The 21,572-nt window shown below is 45.9% G+C and overlaps 1 protein-coding gene across 1 annotated transcript in view; it reads right to left on the reverse strand.

The window, feature by feature from the left end:
- The window catches only part of LOC147121784 (regulator of G protein signaling 5-like), a 66,878-nt gene extending 46,434 nt beyond the window's left edge, over positions 1–20,444 (reverse strand). The window contains exon 1 of the mRNA XM_085982293.1: positions 20,058–20,444. Coding sequence (XP_085838419.1) covers positions 20,058–20,101 — 44 coding nt within the window. The 5' untranslated portion in view covers positions 20,102–20,444. The remainder of the gene's footprint in view (positions 1–20,057) is intronic.
- Between the last annotated feature and the right edge of the window lie 1,128 nt (positions 20,445–21,572).

Raw genomic sequence — 21,572 nt, forward strand, 5'->3', positions numbered from 1 at the left:
CACGGGGCAAAAAGTCTACCCCAAAGGAAAAATAAGGGTGACCGTTATATATAACAGTAAGGAAACACCAAAACTAGACCTGTATATATTGCAAGATGGAGGACCACCATTACTGGGACGTGAATGGATCCGGAAAATACAACTGGATTGGCATTCCATACAGGCACTGACTGTGGCTGACAAAAAGGATGACGACGTCACACCTGGGCGACTGTCAAAGATCCTAACTGATGCGAAAGAAGTGTTCCAGCAAGGACTCGGAACACTAAAAGGCATGACAGCGATGATTAAAATTGAAGAAAACGCAAGCCCAAAATTTTTTAAGGCCGGACCGGTACCTTATGCGATCCGCCCAGCCGTCGAAGCAGAGCCGGAGAGTCTGGAACGTTCAGGTGTACTGTCCACGGTAGACTGGAGCGAGTGGGCTACACCCATCGTCCCTGTGATGAAAAAGTCGTTGAGCAGCACGCCTGGGGAACCAAGGAAGGTTCGCATCTGTGGGGACTTTAAGGTAACAGTGAACCCGGTCCTTCACACCGTACAATATCCACTTCCGCGGATTGAAGATATTTTCGCCTCGCTATCTGGAGGGAAACGCTTCACTAAGATTGATCTGGCCCAGGCGTATCTGCAAATGGAGGTAGAAGAAGCATCAAAAAAATACCTCACAATCAACACCCATAAAGGTCTCTACCAATACAACCGGCTGGTATTCGGGGTAGCATCAGCTCCGGCTATTTGGCAGAGGGCAATGGAACAAGTCCTGTAAGGGATCCCAGGGACCCAGTGTTATTTGGACGACATCCTGGTCACGGGCGAAAATGACAGTGATCACCTTACCAACCTGGAGCAGGTGCTCACTAAATTGCAGGAATATGGGCTCCGAGCGAACCGCCCCAAATGCGAGTTTTTTAGAAAACAGATCTCGTATTGTGGCCACGTTATCGATAAAGAGGGGCTACATAAGTCCCCAGAGAAGATTGAGGCAGTAGTCAAGGCTCCAGCACCGGAAAATGTGTCACAACTGAGGTCGTTCCTCGGGCTGGTAAACTACTACCATAAGTTCTTGCCAAATTTGTCTACAATACTACACCCACTGAACACCCTACTGCAAACTGGGGTGCCATGGAAGTGGAGTGACGAATGTAGACGAGCTTTCCAGAAGAGCAAAACACTAATCACATCGAAAGAGGTATTGGCCCATTACAACCCAGCATTACCAATTCGGTTGGCATGTGATGCGTCACCCTACGGCATTGGAGCGGTGCTGTCGCACAAATTCTCGGACGGCTCAGAGAGGCCAATAGCCTTTGCGTCACGATCACTAACCTCCGCCGAGCATAACTACGCCCAGATTGACAGGGAGGCCCTCAGCCTAGTGTGGGGAGTGAAAAAGTTCAATCACTATCTGCACGGGCAGAAATTCACCTTGCTGACTGATCACCAGCCTCTTGTCTCCATTTTTAATCCGAAGAAGGGCGTTCCGGTGATGACTGCGCAACGACTGCAAAGATGGTCACTTTTTCTAGGGGCGCACCACTATGAGATTGAATATAAGGGCACGAAACAGCATGGAAATGCTGATGGGCTATCACGCCTGCCACTGCCTACTGCGGAGGAAGCACCAGCAGTGGATCCTGTCGAAATATTCCATTCGACTATAGTTGAATACCTACCGGTAACTAACGCTTGTATCGAAATGGAAACCCGAAATGACCCGACACTGTCTCGGGTGTATGATTTGATGGTGAAGGGATGGTCAGCACATGGTGACTCACTGTTGCCAGCATTCTCGACAAGGAGAGAACAGCTGTCAGTGTGCTGGGGGACCTTGATGTGTGGATCCCGAGTGGTAATTCCACCCAAGTTAAGGGATAGAGTGCTCAATGAGCTTCATGAGGGTTATCTGGGAGGGGTAAAAATGAAAAGCCTAGCCAGGGCTTATGTGTGGTGGCCGGGAATCGATAAACAAATCGAGGACCTAACCAAGAGCTGCTCAGGATGCCAGAAAGTCCAAAATGCACCACCACAGGCCCCTCTACACCCATGGGAGTGGCCCTCATCTCCATGGCAACGGGTGCATATTGATTTTGCTGGTCCATTCATGGACTCAATGTTTTTAATAGCCGTGGATGCGCACTCGAAATGGCCTGAGGTCATCAAAATGTCCTCCACCACCACGGAGAAAACTATTGCAGTCCTACGGACCATTTTTGCCAGGAATGGCTTGCCAGAACAGATTTGCTCCGACAACGGACCACAGTTTGTGTCCGAAGAGTTCCGGAGGTCCTTGAAAAAGAATGTGGTAAGGCATTACACATCCGCCCCGTATCATCCAGCCACAAATGGATTGGCTGAGAGGTTTGTACAAACCTTTAAGAAGGCAATAAAGGCTATGTACAATGACAACATTCCGCTGCAGCACAAGGTGGACAATTTCCTCTTCGCCTACCGGAATGCGACACATGCAGTCACCAACCAGGCCCCAGCCATGATGTTCTTTAACCGAAGGTTAAGATCTCGCCTGGATTTGCTCAGACCAAACGCACGAAGAGATGTTGAGAGTAAGCAATTCCAGCACATCCATGAGAAGCCAACAAGGAGCTTCAATGTAGGGCAACCAGTCTTGGCCCGCGACTACCGAACAGAAAAATGGCAGCCAGGAACGATATGCACACGGCAGGGCCCACTAATGTACACAGTGGACGTTGGGGAGAGCATTGTGAGACGCCATGCTGATCAGATCCTAGAGTCACAGGAACAAGTCAACCCCATGCCTCGCCCATACGTACCTGGTGATGAACCCGACGTACAGGTCGCATCTACCCCAGAAACAGTAGCATCGAAAGCTGATGAACCAACCGACGACAGGGCGCCAGAATCCCCTTCGCACCAAGAGCAAGACACTCGGGAAAGGCGCTATCCAGAAAGGATCAGGAGGCCTCCCCAAAGACTGAATATATAAATAGACTATTTTCAGCTAATGTTGCATGTTAAAAGTGTTCATTGTAATTAGTTTGATATTTAATTGTTAAATGAGTGTTATGGTACTGTTAATCTAAAAGGGGAGGAATTGTAATGTATATACCTTTTAAGGAGCAGAACTACTTTTTACAGCTCATGTATACTGTAGTACCGGCAGTGACCACACCTGTATATAGCACTGAGTAGCAATCTGTACAGTCAGTTCAACTGTGAGCCACGTTGAGTAAACACCTGTTGTACCGTTTCTGCTGCAGTCTGTATCTTATTATACCCAGACACAACAGAAGCCTGCAGGAGAAAGTAAAGGTAAGTAAAACTTATTAAAACACTTTGGCCTAGAAATTCAGTTGTTTGCACCAGCCGCTAGCGCCTTAGGAGGAGGAGAAGTGGGGCACTAAGCGGCTCGCGCCCGGGCGTGGCGCGATCTGCGCCTCCCACGAAATTCAGTTAAGATTTAGCGCTGGCGCAAAACCATAGCGCGCGCTCAGCTGCGCGCGCAGATCCTGACGTCATTTCATGGTGCAACGCCCTTTGTGCGCCCCGAACTGGAAATTCAGTGGCGCCGGCCTATTGTGCGCATGGCGCCCCCCGCGACTGGTAGAGGGGAACAGTTTCCAGTCGCTGCGGGGCGCGGGGGGTGCTAATTAAAGGGAACTCCTCCTGCCATTTTGCTCCACTCCTTCTTTGTGAGAGACGGATATTTGGAGAGAGACAAAGGTAGAGAGCTTTCTGGTTTGGCTGAACACTCGCACAGGTACTTGTGGCTTCAGGCCAGAGCTTTGCACTTGGATTTAACTTTCAGTGCCATAGCATTGATCCGATACATCTAATGGGGGCTGCAATGGGTGTAGACGTTGGCTTACTGCATTGCATTCAAAGGGCTCAGAGACGCCGTGAGAGAGTGCCAGTCATGGCCAGATGGAGAAGGGCCAACAGGCGTCGGCACAGGAGGCCTTACCCACCCAGGGTATACCACCAGCAGTTCTCATATCTGAACATGTCTGAGGAGCAGTGTGTTCGGAGGCTGCGATTCAGAAGGGAGGTAGTCACTGAGATCTGCCACCTGCTTCGCAGAGATCTGCAGCCACAGCCCAGGAGCAGGACATCTCTATCGGTGGCAGTGAAGGTGACGGTGGCTCTCAACTTCTATGCCACCGGCTCCTTCCAATCCGCTACTGGGGACATTTCCAACATCTCCCAGTTCGCGGTACATTGCTGCATCCGCCAGGTGACCAATGCCCTTTTCAGAAGGAGACGTCAGTTCATCTCCTTCCCCATGACCCTGGACAAGCAGCAAGAGCGTGCAATGGGATTTGCAGCATTAGCGGGCTTCCCCATGGTGCAGGGCGCCATTGACTGCACACATGTGGCTTTGCGGGCACCTCTAGAGAATGCCGAGGATTACCGCAACCGGAAGGGCTCCCATTCGCTCAACGTGCAGTTGGTGCGTGACCACAGGCAGCTCATACTAGCTGTCAATGCCCGCTTTCCAGGCAGCAGCCACAATGCCTTCATCCTGTGCCAGACTTCTGTGGCAGACATTTTCGAGGCCCAGCCTCACCCACGAGGATGGCTTCTCGGGTACAAAGGCTATCCTTTGTGCACCTGGCTGATGACCCCGCTCCGTGCGCCCAGCACCCCTGCTGAAGAGCGATACAATGACAGCCATCAAGCAACCAGGAACATCATTGAGCACACAATCGGCATGCTGAAGCAACGGTTCCGCTGTCTGGATCGTTCCGGAGGAGCCCTACAATACTCGCCTGAGCGAGTCTCCCATTTCGTTGTCGTGTGCTGCATGCTGCACAACCTGGCTATCTGTAGGACTCAGCCACTGCCAGCAGACATTGGAGGACCACCAGAGGAGGAGGAGGAGGAGGAGCACCAGCACGGGAGGGAGGCAGAAAGTGCAAGGGCCGTCCGTCGGCGGCTTATTGCAACTCGGTTCTAGGCCCCCTCTCAGGGAATGGCTTGTGCCAATGAAAGAAGATGAATGTAGCCGCTCCACAAGCCCTCAGCTGATCAAGGCAACAAATACTTCCAAAAGCAAACATGGACAGTGCGATTAAAGAAATATTTTTACTGTGATAACTCTGTGCCCTTCCCGCATGACAAACTGATTCAGAGAAACCCCCCCTAAAAAAACGAGGACACCAGTCTCAGCCTTCATATAAAAAACAAATACACCAGTCTCGGCCTTTATATATAAAACAAATACACCAGTCTCGGCCTTTATATATAAAACAAATACACCAGTCTCGGCCTTTATATATAAAACAAATACACCAGTCTCGGCCTTTATATATAAAACAAATACACCAGTCTCGGCCTTCATATATAAAACAACACATTTGGCCACACCTTCTACTTTTCCCCCCTGTGAGGGCGATCCGTCTCGCTTCCGTGACTGGCCCCTACCCGCCCTGCAGCTCCTCCTCAATGGGACCCCAGTGGCTGCAGCAAGGCTGGGGGAAGGTTGCTGAGGGCCAGATGGTGAGATGGCAGATGCCCTTGGGGGTCGGCCTGGACCAGCTCTGGGCCTGGAGGGGCCGGCTGCTGACTGCTCCAACTCTGCTTGGGCGGCAGCAGTCTGTCCTACGGGTGGTGGCATCTGCAGTGGAGGAGTGACAGTGGCTGCAGGAATGCTGCCAACCTGACAGAGCACAGGCACTCCATGGTCGGCTGATGCACTGGCACTCACACAGGCCAGCACTGCAGCATGTGCAGCAATCTGCTGAAGCACAGACTGCTGGGCTGCTGCAGCGCGGCGAGTGCCCCGGCGATGCCTGGCCGATCCAGCGAGGGTGGCAGCAGTTAGTGCGCGTGTGGCCCTGGTCTGTGTCTGCATGACACCAGCCAGTGAATGCACGGCACGACTAAGCATTTGGCTGGAGGCCGCCTGTGATGTCGTGAAGTCCTGCAGACCCCTAGCCTGTGCTGCACTGAATTCTTGCAGACTCCTGGCCTGTGCTGCCCCGAATTCCTGTACCCTCCTTGCCAGTGACTCTATGGAGTCAGGCATCCTTGCCACTGCAGCCATGAGCTCAGTGTGCCTGCACTCAGCCTGGGTGCCCATTTCCTTAAGGAGCCGCACCTCCTCTGCGCTCAGCGTAGCAGGACTGGAGGCCGCACTCACCCTCCGGGGAGGAGGCCGCCGAGCTTCCCCACCCCTCCCGCGTTGCTGCAGCCCGCTGGGCCCCGGAGCTTCACTCTCCTCCGACCCTTCCCCCCCCTGCTCCCCTCCAGGGAAGACGTGTCCCCATCATGGCCACGGGCTGCCTCGGCTGAGGGTGTCCCTGATGGACCAGCTTCCTCTTCTCTATTTCTGACTCCGAGACAGTGCCAGCTTGAGGGGCCGCCTCCTCACCTGGCGATTCACCATCTGAAAGCAGGAAGGCACAAGAGTTGCTTTAGAGTGAGGTCAGGGCGGCAGCGAGGGAGGCATGAGTGCTGCTATGCACTGCATTGGTTCGATAGTGGCAAAGGATGCTGGTGTGAGGCGTAAGTGGAAAGAGAGAGGTCAAAAAGGTGATGACCTTACCATTGGTGCCCAGAACAGGGTCGGCATCTCCAGTGGCGACGGGGCCAATCAGCCGGCCTGCCATGATCCGCTCCACTCGCTGCTCTAGGTCGCTGAGCTGTTTCAGGTCAGGACGGCCTCCCCCGGTCTGTCGCTGCTGTCTTCGGTTATGCGCCAGCTTGCCCTGCAAGAGAAAGGATGGCCTCTAAGTACAGTGTCAAGCCCTGATCTTGCCTGCACTGCCTCCCATGGTGGAATAGCCCTGACAATGTATAAAGTCCTGAATGTGCAACTGCTTTTCATGACAGTCCCATAGCTGCTGGATGAGGGCTGGGCATTAGGGCTTTCAGGTCCCTTTGGTCATAAAGTGAGGTGCACATGCAGGGATGAGGAGGATACTGGAAAGGGTACTCACCCTGACAACCCGAGTGAGGTCGTTGAATTTTTTTCGGCATTTGGTTGGAGTCCTGCCAACCACGCTGTTGGAGGTGACCCTGTTTGCCACCTCCCTCCAGGCTTTCCGATAATCGGTGGGCAGTGGCCTCCTGCCACCCTCAGGGAAGAGGACATGGCGCCTGCGCTCCACTGCGCCAAAAAGCACCCTCTGGTCACCCTCGCCGAAGCGCTGCGTTCTATCCCTGGCCTTCTCCATTCTCCTGGGTGTGGAGCAGTTCAAACACCAGTGGTCAGGCCTTGCTTAAGGGCTGCAGTGTGCAGGGCGTGGCAGCCAAACAATCCCACCCTCCCCCTTTAAGAGCTGACCAGCGTCTGACTGTCTGCCTTCAATCAGCAACTCGCCGCACCTGCGCTGCGCCCGCCCTCGGTGGTAGTGCCCCGGATCGCCGGCTTAGCGCCTAATGATAGTCGTGCATCGCCTGCTTTAGCGCAGCAGCAACCTCTTGGAGCGATGCAACTGAATATCGGCGAAGGTGGCGCTAAGTTGCGCCGGGCGCAAAATTTAGCGAACGCCCGGCTGTAGCGCCCCAAATGTGGCTATACTGAATTTCTAGGCCTTTACACTTACCTCACACACTTACCTCTGCACACATGCACCCATCACTCACCTGCACAACGGACATCTCGACCCCTTCAATCCTTGCAGACCGATGGTCTGCCTCGCTAATTTGGCGTGGTTTGGAGCCGTCGGGAAGCCCACACTTCAGGGCTAAAAATAGGGATTAGGCAAAAAACTGCCTGTTAACAGGCAGTTAATTGGCACTAATCCCCTTCCTGCCTCGGGGAGGCGGCTCCCAGCACAGGTCGGGTCACCGCCTCCTGGGACATTGGCACGGAGGTGGGTTGGGGGCGGGATGGGTTCCTGCCCCCCGATTCTGCAATTTTCCCACCATTCCTGCCTCCAAACCTGCCTCCTCGGGGCTTGGAAAATCGAGCCCTAGAGCTTCAAATCTAGGCTGATACTCCAGTGCAATACTGCAGGAGTGCTGACTGCCGGAAGTGCAATCTTTTGGCTGAGATGTTAAACCGAGGGCACGTCTGCCCTCTTAGGTGGACGTAAACAATTCCATGGCACTATTTTGAAGAAGAGCAGAGGAGTTCTATCCAGTGTCCTGGCCATAATCTAGCCCTCAACCAACACCTAAAACAGATGGCCTAGCCATTTATTTCATTGCTGTTTGTGGGAGCTTGCTGTGCGCAAATTGGCTGTCACATTTCCTATATTACAACAGTGACTACACTTCTAAAGTACTTCATTGGCTGTAAAGTGCTTTGGGACATCCTGCGGTTGTGAAAGGTGCTATATAAATGCAAGTTCTTTGTTTTCTTTCTAACAACAATAGGTGGATGATCAACAAAGCATACTGGGAAATTGTTGCAGGGAATAAGTGCACTTTTTGCAGGAAGTATGGACTACATGTAAAACTTTACATAGTGTACATGACTTGCTTTGTTTTCTTTTAGATGTCACGGTTGTCAGTCTGTATGTCTTCTCCTGTGCTGCCTCTCCCACCACATGAGCAGAGAGAGACAACTGCTCAAGGCATTTTAACAGGCTGAATAATCAAAATCACCTCTCGACTGTAGTGGGAATAGGAGTAAAATGTGATTTATTTTTCCCCGAGTCAAAGGTTTATCTTGAACGCTGCACTTAGGGGAAACTGCAATGGTATTATCAATGCTTGCTTATTGACACTTTTGACAAATTGCAAGGGATACCAAAAGTTTCCACTGTACAGGGAAAATTGCGAGTCCCGTGGGACTTTTACCTGTTTCTTACTACGTTTCCTAGGGATTGTGAAAGCACAGATTCTGGTTCACTTCCTGACTGTCAAGCATAATGTACAGACTTGATTTACTGACTGCATGGGGCACTCTCTGGAGTATGGAACATGAAAAATGCAATGGGAAAGCAACAACATGTGTGTGCAGCTGGATCCTGATAAGTGCATAACAAGCTTGCCAAGATGTTTTATGCTCGCCTCATGATTTCTGTCGACTGCTTGTAAAAAAAATGGTGATCTTAAAATATCCCTACCTCAAGCTAATTACATAGAAATTACAACACGGAAACAGGCTGTTTGGCCCAACCAGTCTGTGTTGGCGTTTATCCCACGCAAGGGCAGCAGGCGCATGGGAACACCACCACCTCCAGATTCCCCTCCAAGTCACACACCATCCTGACTTGGAAGTATATCGCCGATCCTTCATCGTCGCTGGATCAAAATCCTGGAACTCCCTCCCTAACACCACTGTGGGAGTACCATCACCACACGACTGCAGCGGTTCAAGAAGGCGACTCACCACCACCTTCTCAAGGGCAACTAGGAATGGGCAATAAATGCTGGCCTCACCAGCGACACCCACATCCCAGGAACGAATAAAAAATAACTCGAGCAGTAGTCCTAAGCTTGTATGTCTGCCCTGTTCCCATATCCCTTTACTCCTGCTTCCTTCAACTAACTACCTAACCTTGTTGAAAAGGTTTCTCCCGTTCTGTCCTAAATCACTTACATTTAATCTTACATCTATGATCCATCATTCCAGACCCATCAATCACTATAAATGGTCTGGGAGTGAAATTTGTCTTGCACAATAGTGAAAAATGGGCGATAGCAAATTAGATGCTCGTTTTACCCCCCAACCCTGATTTTTCTCACCACCTCAACTGAAATATTTTTACTCAGTTTTATAGGACAAATTGCTAGTGAGTGCAGTGACGCATTCAAAAAGGAAATGGACTGGTTCATTATTCATTGGGGATTAGAAGTTCACAGACCTAGCACTGAGGTAAGAGAGAAATCGTATGATGCGTTCAAGTCCAGACTGTGGGTCGAGTGGGCTAGATGGATAACTGTCTATTTATTGTTCCTGTTTTCTTCTATTCCAATGATATGTAATATACACACCCTAACTAGGAACAAACAACTTCCTATCAAAGGAAATATCTTTTGAGGGAATAAACGTTCCTCAGTAAAGAAAAAGATCAGTTTTTAACATAGAAACATAGAAGATAGGAGCAGGAGTAGGCCATTCGGCCCCTCGAGCCTGCTCCGCCATTCAATGAGATCATGGCTGATCACCCAAATTCAGTACCCTGTCCCTGCCTTCTGCCCATATCCCTTGATCCCTTTAGCCTTAAGAAATATATCCAACTCTTTTGAATATATTTAATGAACTGGCCTCCACCCCCTCTGTGGCAGAGAATTCCACAGGTTCACCACTCTCTGGGTGAAGAAATTCCTCCTCATTTCAGTCCTAAATGGCTTACCCCTTATCCTTAGACTATGACCCCTGGTTCTGGACTCCCCGGCCATCATAAACATCCTTCCTGCATCTAGTCTGTCCAGGCCTGACAGAATTTTATAAGTTTCGATGAGATCCCCTCTCAATCTTCTAAACTCCAGTGAGTATAAGCCCAATCGACACAATCTCTCCTCATACGTCATTCCTGCCATCCCAGGTATCAGCCTGGTGAATCTTCGCTGCATTCCTTCCATGGCAAGAACGTCCTTCCTCAGGTAAGGCAACCAAAACTGCACACAGTACTCAAGGTGCGGTCTCACCAAGGCCCTGTACAACTGTAGCAAGACATCCTTGTTCCTGTACTCGAACCCTCTTGCTACGAAGGCCAACATACCATTTGCCTTCTTAACCGTCTGCTGCACCTGCATGCTTACCTTCAGCGACTGGTGCACAAGAACACCCAGGTCTCTTTGCACTTCCCCTTCTCCCAATCTATTGCCATTCAAATAATAATCTGCCTTCCTGTTTTTGCCACCAAAGTGGATAACCTCACATTTATCCACATTATAGTGCATTTGCCATGTTTCTGCCCAATCTGTCCAAATCGTACTGGAGTTTCACGACATCCTCCTCACAACTTACCCTCCCACCCAGCTTTGTGTCGTCTGCAAATTTGGAGATATTACATCCAATTCCCTCGTCCAGATCATTAATATATATTGTGAACAGCTGGGGTCCTAGGACCGATCCTTGCGGTACCCCACTAGTCACTGCCTGCCACTCGGAAAACGACCCGTTTATTCCAACTCTTTGCTTTCTGTCCGCCAACCAGTTCTCTACCCAAGTCAATACCTTGCCCCCAATCCCATGCGCCTTAATTTTGCACGCTAATCTCTTATGTGGGACCTTATCGAAAGCCTTCTGAAAGTCCAAATACACCACATCCACTGGTTCTCCCTTATCTATTTTACCAGTTACATCCTCAAAAAATTCCAGTAGATTAGTCAAGCATGATTTACCTTTTGTAAATCCATGTTGACTTTGTCCGATCCTGTCACTGCTTACCAAGTGCTCTGCTATTACATCTTTTATAATAGATTCTAGCATTTTCCCCACTACTGATGTCAGGCTTACCGGTCTATAATTCCCCGCTTTTTCTCGACCACCTTTTTTGAATAGTGGGGTAACATTAGCTACCCTCCAATCCATGGGTACTGTTCCAGAGTCTATCGAGTTCTGGAAGAAATAGGAGCAGGAATAGGCCACTTGACCTCTCGAGCCTGCTCCGCTAGATTCAGTAAACAAGAAAAACAACGTCTGCAACAATCAAAATTCAAACATATTTCATACTGATTTAGTCACAAGTATTTATTTAATAATGGGATAGGTTTAAAAGAACATCAGCTGTCCAAATATTTACAGAGCAAATGAACATTAAAGATTTCTAAAGCTTCCTAGACAGACACACACTGTAAATCTATCAGTGTAGTCTCTACAGAGAACTCTATGGGATTTTTTTCCTGAATTGCTTGCTTTATGTTAATGTTTACAGCAGATTACTTCACACACGGGACGGTATATAAACGAGAAATTATATTTCCTTAAAGTTGGCTTTGCCAACCAATTGGGATGTTTTTGGATCCAGCACGGTAACCACCGACTCCCCAAACACAGCCATAACTGAACCCAATAAATTCCGTTTTCCTCTAATCCACAGCAACGTGAAGCATAGGATCAATTCTACATTTCTGATTCCCAAAAAAGAAAAAGGAAATTGCTGTTTTTTTAAAAATCTGCACCTTAGCCACACCATTCCAAACCGAGAGAGCTTCATTTGCGGCCAACCAAAACTGAACTCAATAAACTTTGATTTATTTTGGCAGTCCAGCATTGTGATCCCGCTTATCCTTGAAAGATAACGAGGAACTGTGCTGTTGAACGATCATATTCAGCTATTAGCTTTACTTTATAGAGCGACAACTTAAAGTATGACTTCAATTAACTCTCTCTTTCTGGTCAGTTGTGATTATCAAACTGTCCATCACTTTATAGATGATCAGTTTGATAGAAAGACAAGACTGGAATTTGTATTAAGGGTCACGGAACCAAGGCGGGTAGATGGAGCTGAGGTACAGATCAGCCATGATCTAATTGAATGGTGAAACAGGCTCGAGCGGCTGAATGACCCACTCCTGTTCCTACATCTCCTACAATCCAATTTATTTTTCACATAGCTCTTGCATTTGTGGCAATTCCCTTTTGAGTAGTCTCAATTCATCATAAGTGATCTCGAAGTCACAAAGCTGCCTGTGATTTTTCACAGAATGACTGCACTCTCCAGAGGTATCATGATGGATGTCACTGTCATAAGTCCCTTGACCATTACAGATTGCAGTGTAAAATGCAGCTAAGGCTGTGACACATTAATATAGGACCACTCAGAACATGGGCCCAAAGTAGCCCCCAATACAATTCGGACATGTCGGACACTTCAGCTTCTAATGCTAGTCAGTATGTTTGCAACATAGCTTGGAGATGCTATCTAAATAGAAATTATTCAGCAGCTTTGAAAATACGTTGTATACAAGCTAAGCTAACCACAAAGGATATTGGAGATTTTGCTGTTTAAAAACATGAAATCTAAGTATAGTGAACATAAACTAGTCTAACCGCAGTTACTACTTAACTGGATGCTTCACTTGACCACATTTTCCAAAGCATATTTACATATCATGGTTTGGCAATACAATATAACTAATAGAATGTTGTTTGTTGAGCTGTTTCAGAGGGTCTCTTACAAAATACCTATGATACTCCGCTCATGCCTGTGGCTTATGATTTATTCACACTCTTGAAAATACCTTGGTATCTGGCAATTAGGTAATGCACCTATTGACTTTTAACTATTTCAATACTGAAGCTGCTATTTAACTACCCACCTGGCGTGAACGGGGCAGGCAGGATGGCGGTCGGGCGATTCCTGTCGTGTTCCCACCGGTCGCTATCTTAACCAGGTACATTTGAGGCACGGGAGGGCCGCCCGTGTCAGGCAGACAGCGCCTACTTGACATGCTCAAGTTGCGGCCCGATGATGTCGTTTGCTTCACAACACGTTTAATACTTCAAACCGCAAGAGGAGGCCCGCACAGCCCCAAACCTGCCAGCCAAACCCAGCAGGAGGCAACAGAACTGGCCAGAAGAGGCTATGGGAAGTAAATTTATTTAAATTTTTGTGAGAAATCCCTGTGGGCCAGGGGGAGCAGGAGTGCTTCGCCGGGCCCTGCAAGGAACCCTAGGGCCATCCCAGCCTTTGCTCTCCCTCCCACCAGTGACAGCTCTTTGGAGACCCCAGCACTAACGTTATGCCGCGGACCATCCCCTTGGGACCCCGGTGGTGCCAGCCTCCCGCCCGATTTCCCGCTCTCGCCCTCAATCTCTGACAGCATTTCCGACGGCTTTGAGTGGGAGAGAGTGCAGGCACATTTAAATGAGGCTCAGGAGTTAAAATGGCTGTGTCCTTGCGCTCAAATCTCCATGGGGGATTCTTGCTTGTCCTGTACCCTGAGTTAAAATTGGGGCTTAAGTATTATTAAATATCGAAATTATTCCAATAACCCTTTCTCTGTCAGTTGTGGCTCAGTGGGTACCACACTTGCCTCTGAGTCAGAAGGTTGTGGGCTCAAGTCCCACTCCAGGGACTTGAGCACAGAAATCTAGGCTGACACTCCAGTGTGGTGCTGAGGGAGTGCTACACTGTCGGAAGTGCCGTCTTTCGTTAAACCGAGGCCCCGTCTGCTCCCTCAGGTGGACGTAAAAGATCCCATGGCATTGTTTTGAAGAAAAGCAGGGAAGTTATCCCCGGTGTCCCGGCCAATATTTATCCCTCAATCAACATAACAAAAACAGAGTATCTGGCCATTGTCATATTGCTGTTTGTGGAAGCTTGCTGTGTGCAAATTTGCTGCCATGTTTCCTACATTACAACAATGACTACATTTCAGAAAGTACTTCATTGGCTGTAAAGCGTTTTGGGACGTTCGGTGGTTGTGAAAGGCGCTATATAAATGCAAGTCTTTCTTTTTTTCCACTGTCTCTATTCAAGACTATTCCACATTCCCTGATTTTCTGAATGCGCAATCAGTTTGCTCATTAAATTATGTGCATTTCATTTTGTGTTACGTGATTGGTTTATGTAAAAAAATAAAGACGTAGATACACAGTCTGTGAAGTCGTTTTTTTCTGTGCAGGCCATGTGACATGCCAATTTACCAACAGTTTTGCTTCTGCTAGTGAAATGAATGCAATTGTCACCTTCGGAAGGGAGTGGATTATTTTTATATTCCCTCAACTAAATCTAAGAGCCTCTCCTCCGTTATAATTGCATATTGATTTAGCCCCCTGTGTGAATGGACAAACACCAGATGACTCAGAGTGATGCACTCTGCCTTGGTCAGGTTGATGAGCAGGCATCCTATGTTACCACTCGAGGTATGATTCTCGATTGCTGCTCGAAATTTGCTGTTAAAGGAAGCTTCTTATTGTATTTTATATAGGCATATTTGTCAAGTTTTTCTAAGATAAGCTGAACGACTATCCAAATAGCAGAATTACCAGTGGATGAAATGAAAGTATTTTGCCAAATACGATTCTATTCTGCAATTACAGAATAACCAACAACTCTATGACTGTGCGACAGTGTAAAGCGGGTGATAGCGAATCGGCAGCCCGTTTTATATCTCTCCCCATTTTTATTTCAGTTGACTCGCTAGCACCCGTTTTACACTATCGCACAAAGTCAGAATGACTCCCAGTGAGTGTTGGGTTCTGTTTGGGATTTCAACTTTTGGGATCCTAAATTTCTGAGGTCGTGGAAGCAATACTGAAGAATGGTTTCATTCATTAAACCTGGCTTGTGAGCTTCGCTGGTGGATACATGTCCTCAACCACCCCCTCCCCGCTCACCAACACTCACCTCCCCCCTGTCCCACCACCACCAACTGAAAACATAGGAGGTAATTTTCACCTTCACCACTTGGGTGGTACAGTGGAGGAGTGGATCACCTGCCGATTGGAGTTCTATAGCGGACGGGCGATCTACTCCCCTAGCAGTTTACCGCCCAGGCGAAAATAATCGCCGTTTCTGCTCACCTATTTGCCCATTACCCCAAACCAACTGCACTAAGTCCACATAGAGACACCGAAGGACCAGGAGTCGGGCGGTAGCGGGTCGGCCACCTCTTAGACATTCCGTCAATGGAAAGGAAAATGGGGTGGGAAAATGGGAATGCATAGCCTCCACGGGACATGGATCCACCTGTCCCTGTGGTATCTCTGTGAACACTTAAACCATCTTGTACTCTAAAGGAAACAAAAATGGGGGAACATCTTATTCTGGGAGTTGCCAAAGATACTTTGCCACCAATTTCTGTACTACCAAGCGAATTAGTGATGGGATTAGGAAAATGGCATTGCCTATGCATGCTGGACATAGAATCATAGAATAGTACAGCACAGAAGGAGGCCATTCGGTCTATCGAGTCTGCATCGGCTCTTTCGAAGAGCAATTCAGTTAGTCCCACTCCCCTGTTCTTTCCACATATCCCGGCAATTTTTTTCTCCTTCAAATATTTATCCAAAACCCTTTTGAAAGCTACTATTAAATCTGTCAGTGTATTACAAATCCTAACCACTCATTGCGTAAAACGGTTTTTCCTCATGTCGCCTCTGGTTCTTTTGCAAACCACTTTATATCTGTGCCCTCTGGTTATTGACCCTTCAGTCATTGAAAACAGTTTCTCTTTATTTACTCTATCTAAACCCGTCATGATTTTAAACACCTCTATCAAATCTCCTCTTAGCCTTCTCTGCTTGAAGGAGAACAACCCCAGCTTCTCCAGTCTATCCACGTAACTGTAATCCCTCATCCCTGGGACCATTCTAGTAAATCTCTTCTGTACCCTCTCTAAAGCCTTCCTGTCCTTCCTAAAGTGTGGTGCCCAGAATTGGACACACTACTCCAGCCAGGGCTGAACCAGTGTTCTATAAAGGTTCAGCATAACTTCCTGGCTTTTGTACTCTATGCCTCTATTTATACAGCCCATGATCCCATATGCTTTATTAACTGCTTTGCACAGGGAATTGGAAAAAAAATGTGGAATTTTAGCACCGGTTATTTTCTGAAAGAACTGGCTAATCCTGATCCTGCACTGGTCACCATCAGGTCAAATGCAGGTGTCATGAATGAACATGAAATGCCCGATTCCAATTACAGGAAACTTTGTGCTATCCGGCACCGACGGGACCGAGCTGTTGCTGTTCCCTCAAAACTGCCGGACACACCAGCGTTAATGTTGAAGCATACGGAGCTTTTCATCTCCGTATCTGACAACAAACACTGTTGCTTAGCAACAGCTTCTAAACAGTTGGCCCGTACCTTGGAAGCGTCTCTCTGAAGCTGTTGCTAAGCTACAGAGACTTTGCAGAGCCTGACTGTTTGGAAAAAAAAAGCCACGAGAAGGAAAAAAAAGCCACGAGAAGAAAAAAAAAACCTAACAAAATGGCTCCTGATTTTTGCCGGTGGCTCGAGTTTGTAATGTATGTACCTTTTAAGGGGGAGAACCACTTTTTACAGCTCCTGTATATCCTGTAGTACCGGCAGTGACCACACCTGTATATAAACCCTGAGTAGTGATCTGTACAGTCAGTTGCAGTTTGAACCCTCATTCAGTAAACACCTGTTGATCGTTCCCTGCAGTCTTTTGTCCGATTATTGAAGGACACAACATTAAGATACACGGATCTAACAGAGTTTGCCGGACATTTATCCTCCGGATAACACAAAGTTTCCTGTAGATTCTTTTAGTGCTGATTTCTAGTAAATGAGGCACCTGGTCATCTGACTGTTGCATTTTCCTTTTATGTCAGACAGCTACATTTTCTAATGTTCCTGCAGCAAGTACAGAGTACATCTAATGCAAAACAGGGAGACTCATTGGGGCAGTTGCATCTTATAGAGCATATTATATTTCAGTGGTCACACTCCTCCTGTACGGCAAATGTGAACAGAAACAAAATGGTCACGTACCATTACTGAATATCTCAGGAACAAAACTGGGACTTGTTTAGGGTCCATAAAATCATCAGTGTCTTAAGAATCAGAAAATGGTGGTTACTGTTTTCTTTATTTTTATAATTAATGCATTTAGCACGATTTTAAAATACTGAAAATGCAATTGGCAGATATAAACAGTTAGTGACCAATTTGCCAGGGACTTGTAGTCTTGTAATGCACCTATCTATAGATTTGATTGTATATATTTTAAACAAAGAAACGTATGTTCTTTTTAATAAATGACCTTTTTTTCTAAGCAATCTTACCATGGTGGTATCAGGCTGTGTACTATAAGTAAAATACATTAGTAACTTGTATAAAGTTTTAACATTGACATTTCATCACTGAACATAAGGTCAGCATAATTACAATAACCTTGCATAAGTAAATAGGCCATCTTAGCCTGGAATGTCAATGTACTATATCATTAGAAAGTAAACTGGCGCCTGTTTCACTGAGCGATATAACCATTCGACATTTAAATGCTGGAGTCATCTACATCACAATTAAATCGCTCATTGTTTATTTGATTGTTATTATTACTTTGTTTTCCTGTTGCGTGCTCAACTTTCCAGGGCAAGTTTTAGATCTGCTATCAGGAGTGCCATGGGATTTCAGGAAAATCTTTCCTTATCTCAGTCTCTTTAGGAAAGCTAATGGCTCATTAGTTTACGCCTACATCTAGGGAATTGAATTAAATTGTCTATGTTTTCTGTTGTCCTTTAAGTTACATTGCAAAAGTCTTTAGAAAAATAATTTAAAATATCAATTTAAAAAAAATGATATTTTCTATTAAAGTCAAAGAAAATGTTTCAATTAACAATCTGCTCAACACAATTACATTTGACTCTTACATTACTTTGGACACTGGAGAAACACGACTGAATTGAGAATTTATTTTGTGATGAATTTTAATTGAGCAATTAATGCCTTGATTAAAATCAGTGACACCATTAATTGTACATCATAAGGTGTGCTGAAAAAAGACTCTAAGTGATATCTAGACAGTAAGATAGCTAGACAAGATTGAATTTTCTGGACTGTCTAACATAATAATGTTTTAGCTGTATCTTACATAATCATTGAAGTGTCAGTGTCAATGATATATTTGTCAGACCATGCTAATGTTATACATTAAAAGTCAGCCAAATCACTATTCTAATTAACTGGAGGGATGCTGTCAGTGTGCTGATTATGGCAATAACATTTTGAGAAATAACAGGATTTTATGTATTTGTGAAAAGCCACCAGATTGTGTTAGAAGCTGAGGGGATCATTCTAACTTTGGGAGATAGCGTAAAACGGGTGATGTCAGATCAGACGCCCATTATACATCTCTGCTGGTTTTCATTTCCATTGATAATCCGATATCGTACACTATCACCCAAAGTTAAAAAGACCCCCTTATTATCTGAATACGTGTCGTGTCTGATTGATTGGCCTGCTGTCCTGAATCACAGTTTAGTAATAAAACATGATTACAGAGTACAATAGCAAAATACTGTGGCTGCTGGAAGTCTGAAATAACAACAGTAAATGCTGGAAACACTCAGCAGGTCAGGCAGAGTAGACTGCCAAAATGAAATACTATTTTCTCCAAATATTTTTTTAGTATGAACTATAATTTCTGCTGCCTCAACTTGCATGCTTTCTTAGGTTTCCTTTTTTTCTTTCAAAGTCCCTGACGCCATTATATATATATATTTTTTAATCTATAGCACAAATCAACGCAGCCACATGAACTATCGCAGTGTGGCATAAATTGCAATTACATTGGAATTTGAAGTGAAATAGATAAAAAAGCTTTGATTAGAGTCATAGAGTTATACAGCACAGAAAGAGGCCCTTCGGCCCATCGTGTCTGCGCCAGCCATCAAGCCCATTAGATTAGACTGCAATCTAATCAACACATTTTCTGAAGAAAAGTAGTTGAGAATTTTTTTATATACAATACAGGTCATATGAACACTTGCAGCACTATAAATCAAAGATGTCATGCATAATATATAGAGTATTTTACTCATTAGACTTGTTTACTTGTTTCTGGAGTGAAAAGCACAACACACTTTTTCAGATCCAGTTCTGCTAAATTAAAGTTGCCTTGTCAATGGAACTTCATGGCTTTGTTGAAGTTTATCTGATATAAAAATCCAGTTCATTATACTCTTGACAAAAGAAAAATGTTTGTGTTTATTGAAGATGTGAGTTGCACATTATTAATAACAACTAATTAAATGCTCCACATGGTTGGATCCACTGTCTGTTGATCAATATTTTCCATCACATAAACTTAAAACAAACTTTTCCATGATCGGCCCGATTAGCTGTGCCATAGATTGGGCAAGTAATTGGATACAGTGCAACATCTCGCAAGAAATGCCTTGAATTTATACACTTAACCATGAATTGTTACCTGAGTCCTAGACTTTTGCATTAAATGTCCTGAGGCAGTGAAGGTGCCAGAATCTGAGAGGTGACAAGTTACTTTTTGCAATAAATCACTCGCCCTAGTTACAGGTACTTAAATCCCATAGTGACAGGCTGACGTTTCGGATATTGTTCTGTATAATAAGTCTAGATTTTATTTGATGGAAATCTGCGTTAATTACTAAAAAAAAGGGGGGGCTTAACGATAACAGCGTATCATTCACATTGATTAAAAAATATGAAGCACGTGAACATGTACAAGTTTAATACTTGGTCACTAACTTAAGCCAGCGCTGAAGTGCATTTGCTCACCTTTCGATGCATGTCGCTGGTAATGCAGCTAACCCTTTGCACATTTTGCCAGCTCTTCTGATTTATCGTCTTTCAGCAAAGTCTCTCTTAAACTTGAGCTTCTTCTGCTGCTCGCTGCCGAGCTGTGTAGATTATATACAGGCTCTCTCCCCCCGAGTGACGCCGGCCGATCAACCAATTAAATCTTTCAAAAGTGATTATAGTCCAGGGAGCACATGAATGTCTTTCTCTGAAGAGGGGTCTGCAGACTACAGCCTCCAGCAGTATGAATGGAAAGGTCATTCAGTGCTGAAAAAAAAATCATATCTTTCCTTTTAAAAACAACATTCACAGATGTCTGTAAGATCATGTAAAGTGGAGGCTTAAGTTGAGTTCCATTCTTCTAAAATACAGATTTTGCTTTATCCAAACCGATCTTCAGCAGGAATCCACTATATTTAATGATCTGCGTACTGTGAGTGTCCTTAGAAATTTTTCATTTATAATAGTTTTAAACAATGAGTTCTTGCGTGCCAGTGAAAAAAAACTGGCAAAGGAATTGTCAAACACATAAAAGGCCTGCAAAAACAGACAGATTGTGAGTGGGTAGACAAAACTCACTGATGGTAAAGGAAATTGTAACTTGAAAATCATTTGTGAATTTACCCAGACAATGCTATCCTCAGAGCAGGTTGTTAGCTAGAGGCCTGGCCAGTACAGATAAGTAGCGTGATAAGATGCAGAATGGCAACAGAAATTATTGGAAATACATAGCCGGTTGTTCAGCATTAAATATAGAAGGAAAAATCAAAGTTTTAAGTGCAGCCCTTGATCAGAACTATACAACAGTCATCCAGTAACATCTGGAGTTCGAAAGAGTATAGCAAAAAAAAATAGCAGGGATTGTTTTTCCACAGTTTTTCAAGTGGTTAAATAGTATGGGTGATGGAATGTTTGTGGTTGTTTTCATTATTTTTTTTTGGCAGGGTGGAGTTAGGGGCTATGGACTAAGATTCTTTTAGTCTCTGGGGGAAAAATTTGGTACCTTAGCGCCTCCCATTAGCAGCAGCAGATGGCACTAACGGGGCACTAGAGCATTATCGCTGAGGCGAGGCGAATCCAGCACCGCATGCCAAATCCCGGCCCCCACCCCGAAGCGCCGCCGGTAACAGTTATCGCCAGGAGCCTCAACACCAGGTGGATCGTGACATCAGTGAGTGTGCAACGCTCACTGACCACCCGATCTACGCAATTGATTATCACCACCTACTTTAGCACCTGGAGTAAACAGTGATAGGGAGAGCTGGCGTGAAGCATCAGGAAGCTGGCCCCAGGGATATTATTTAAAGGGATCATCAGTAATGTGTTGCAGCTGTCAGGTTAGTGGAGTTTCAGTGGTTTCTTGTTAGTTTCACATAGTCCAACAGTTTCCTTCTGTAATTTAAAGGTTCTTTTGTATCAGGAGTGTTGTGGCAATTAAAAAGTAACTAAATTTATTCAGAAAAAAATCAAACTGTTACACTTAGTTACATTAAT

The sequence above is a fragment of the Somniosus microcephalus genome, chromosome 3 (assembly GCF_052327205.1).
Source record: "Somniosus microcephalus isolate GS21.2 chromosome 3, FLI_Smic_1.0, whole genome shotgun sequence".
In the NCBI taxonomy this organism is placed as follows: Eukaryota; Metazoa; Chordata; class Chondrichthyes; order Squaliformes; family Somniosidae; genus Somniosus; species Somniosus microcephalus.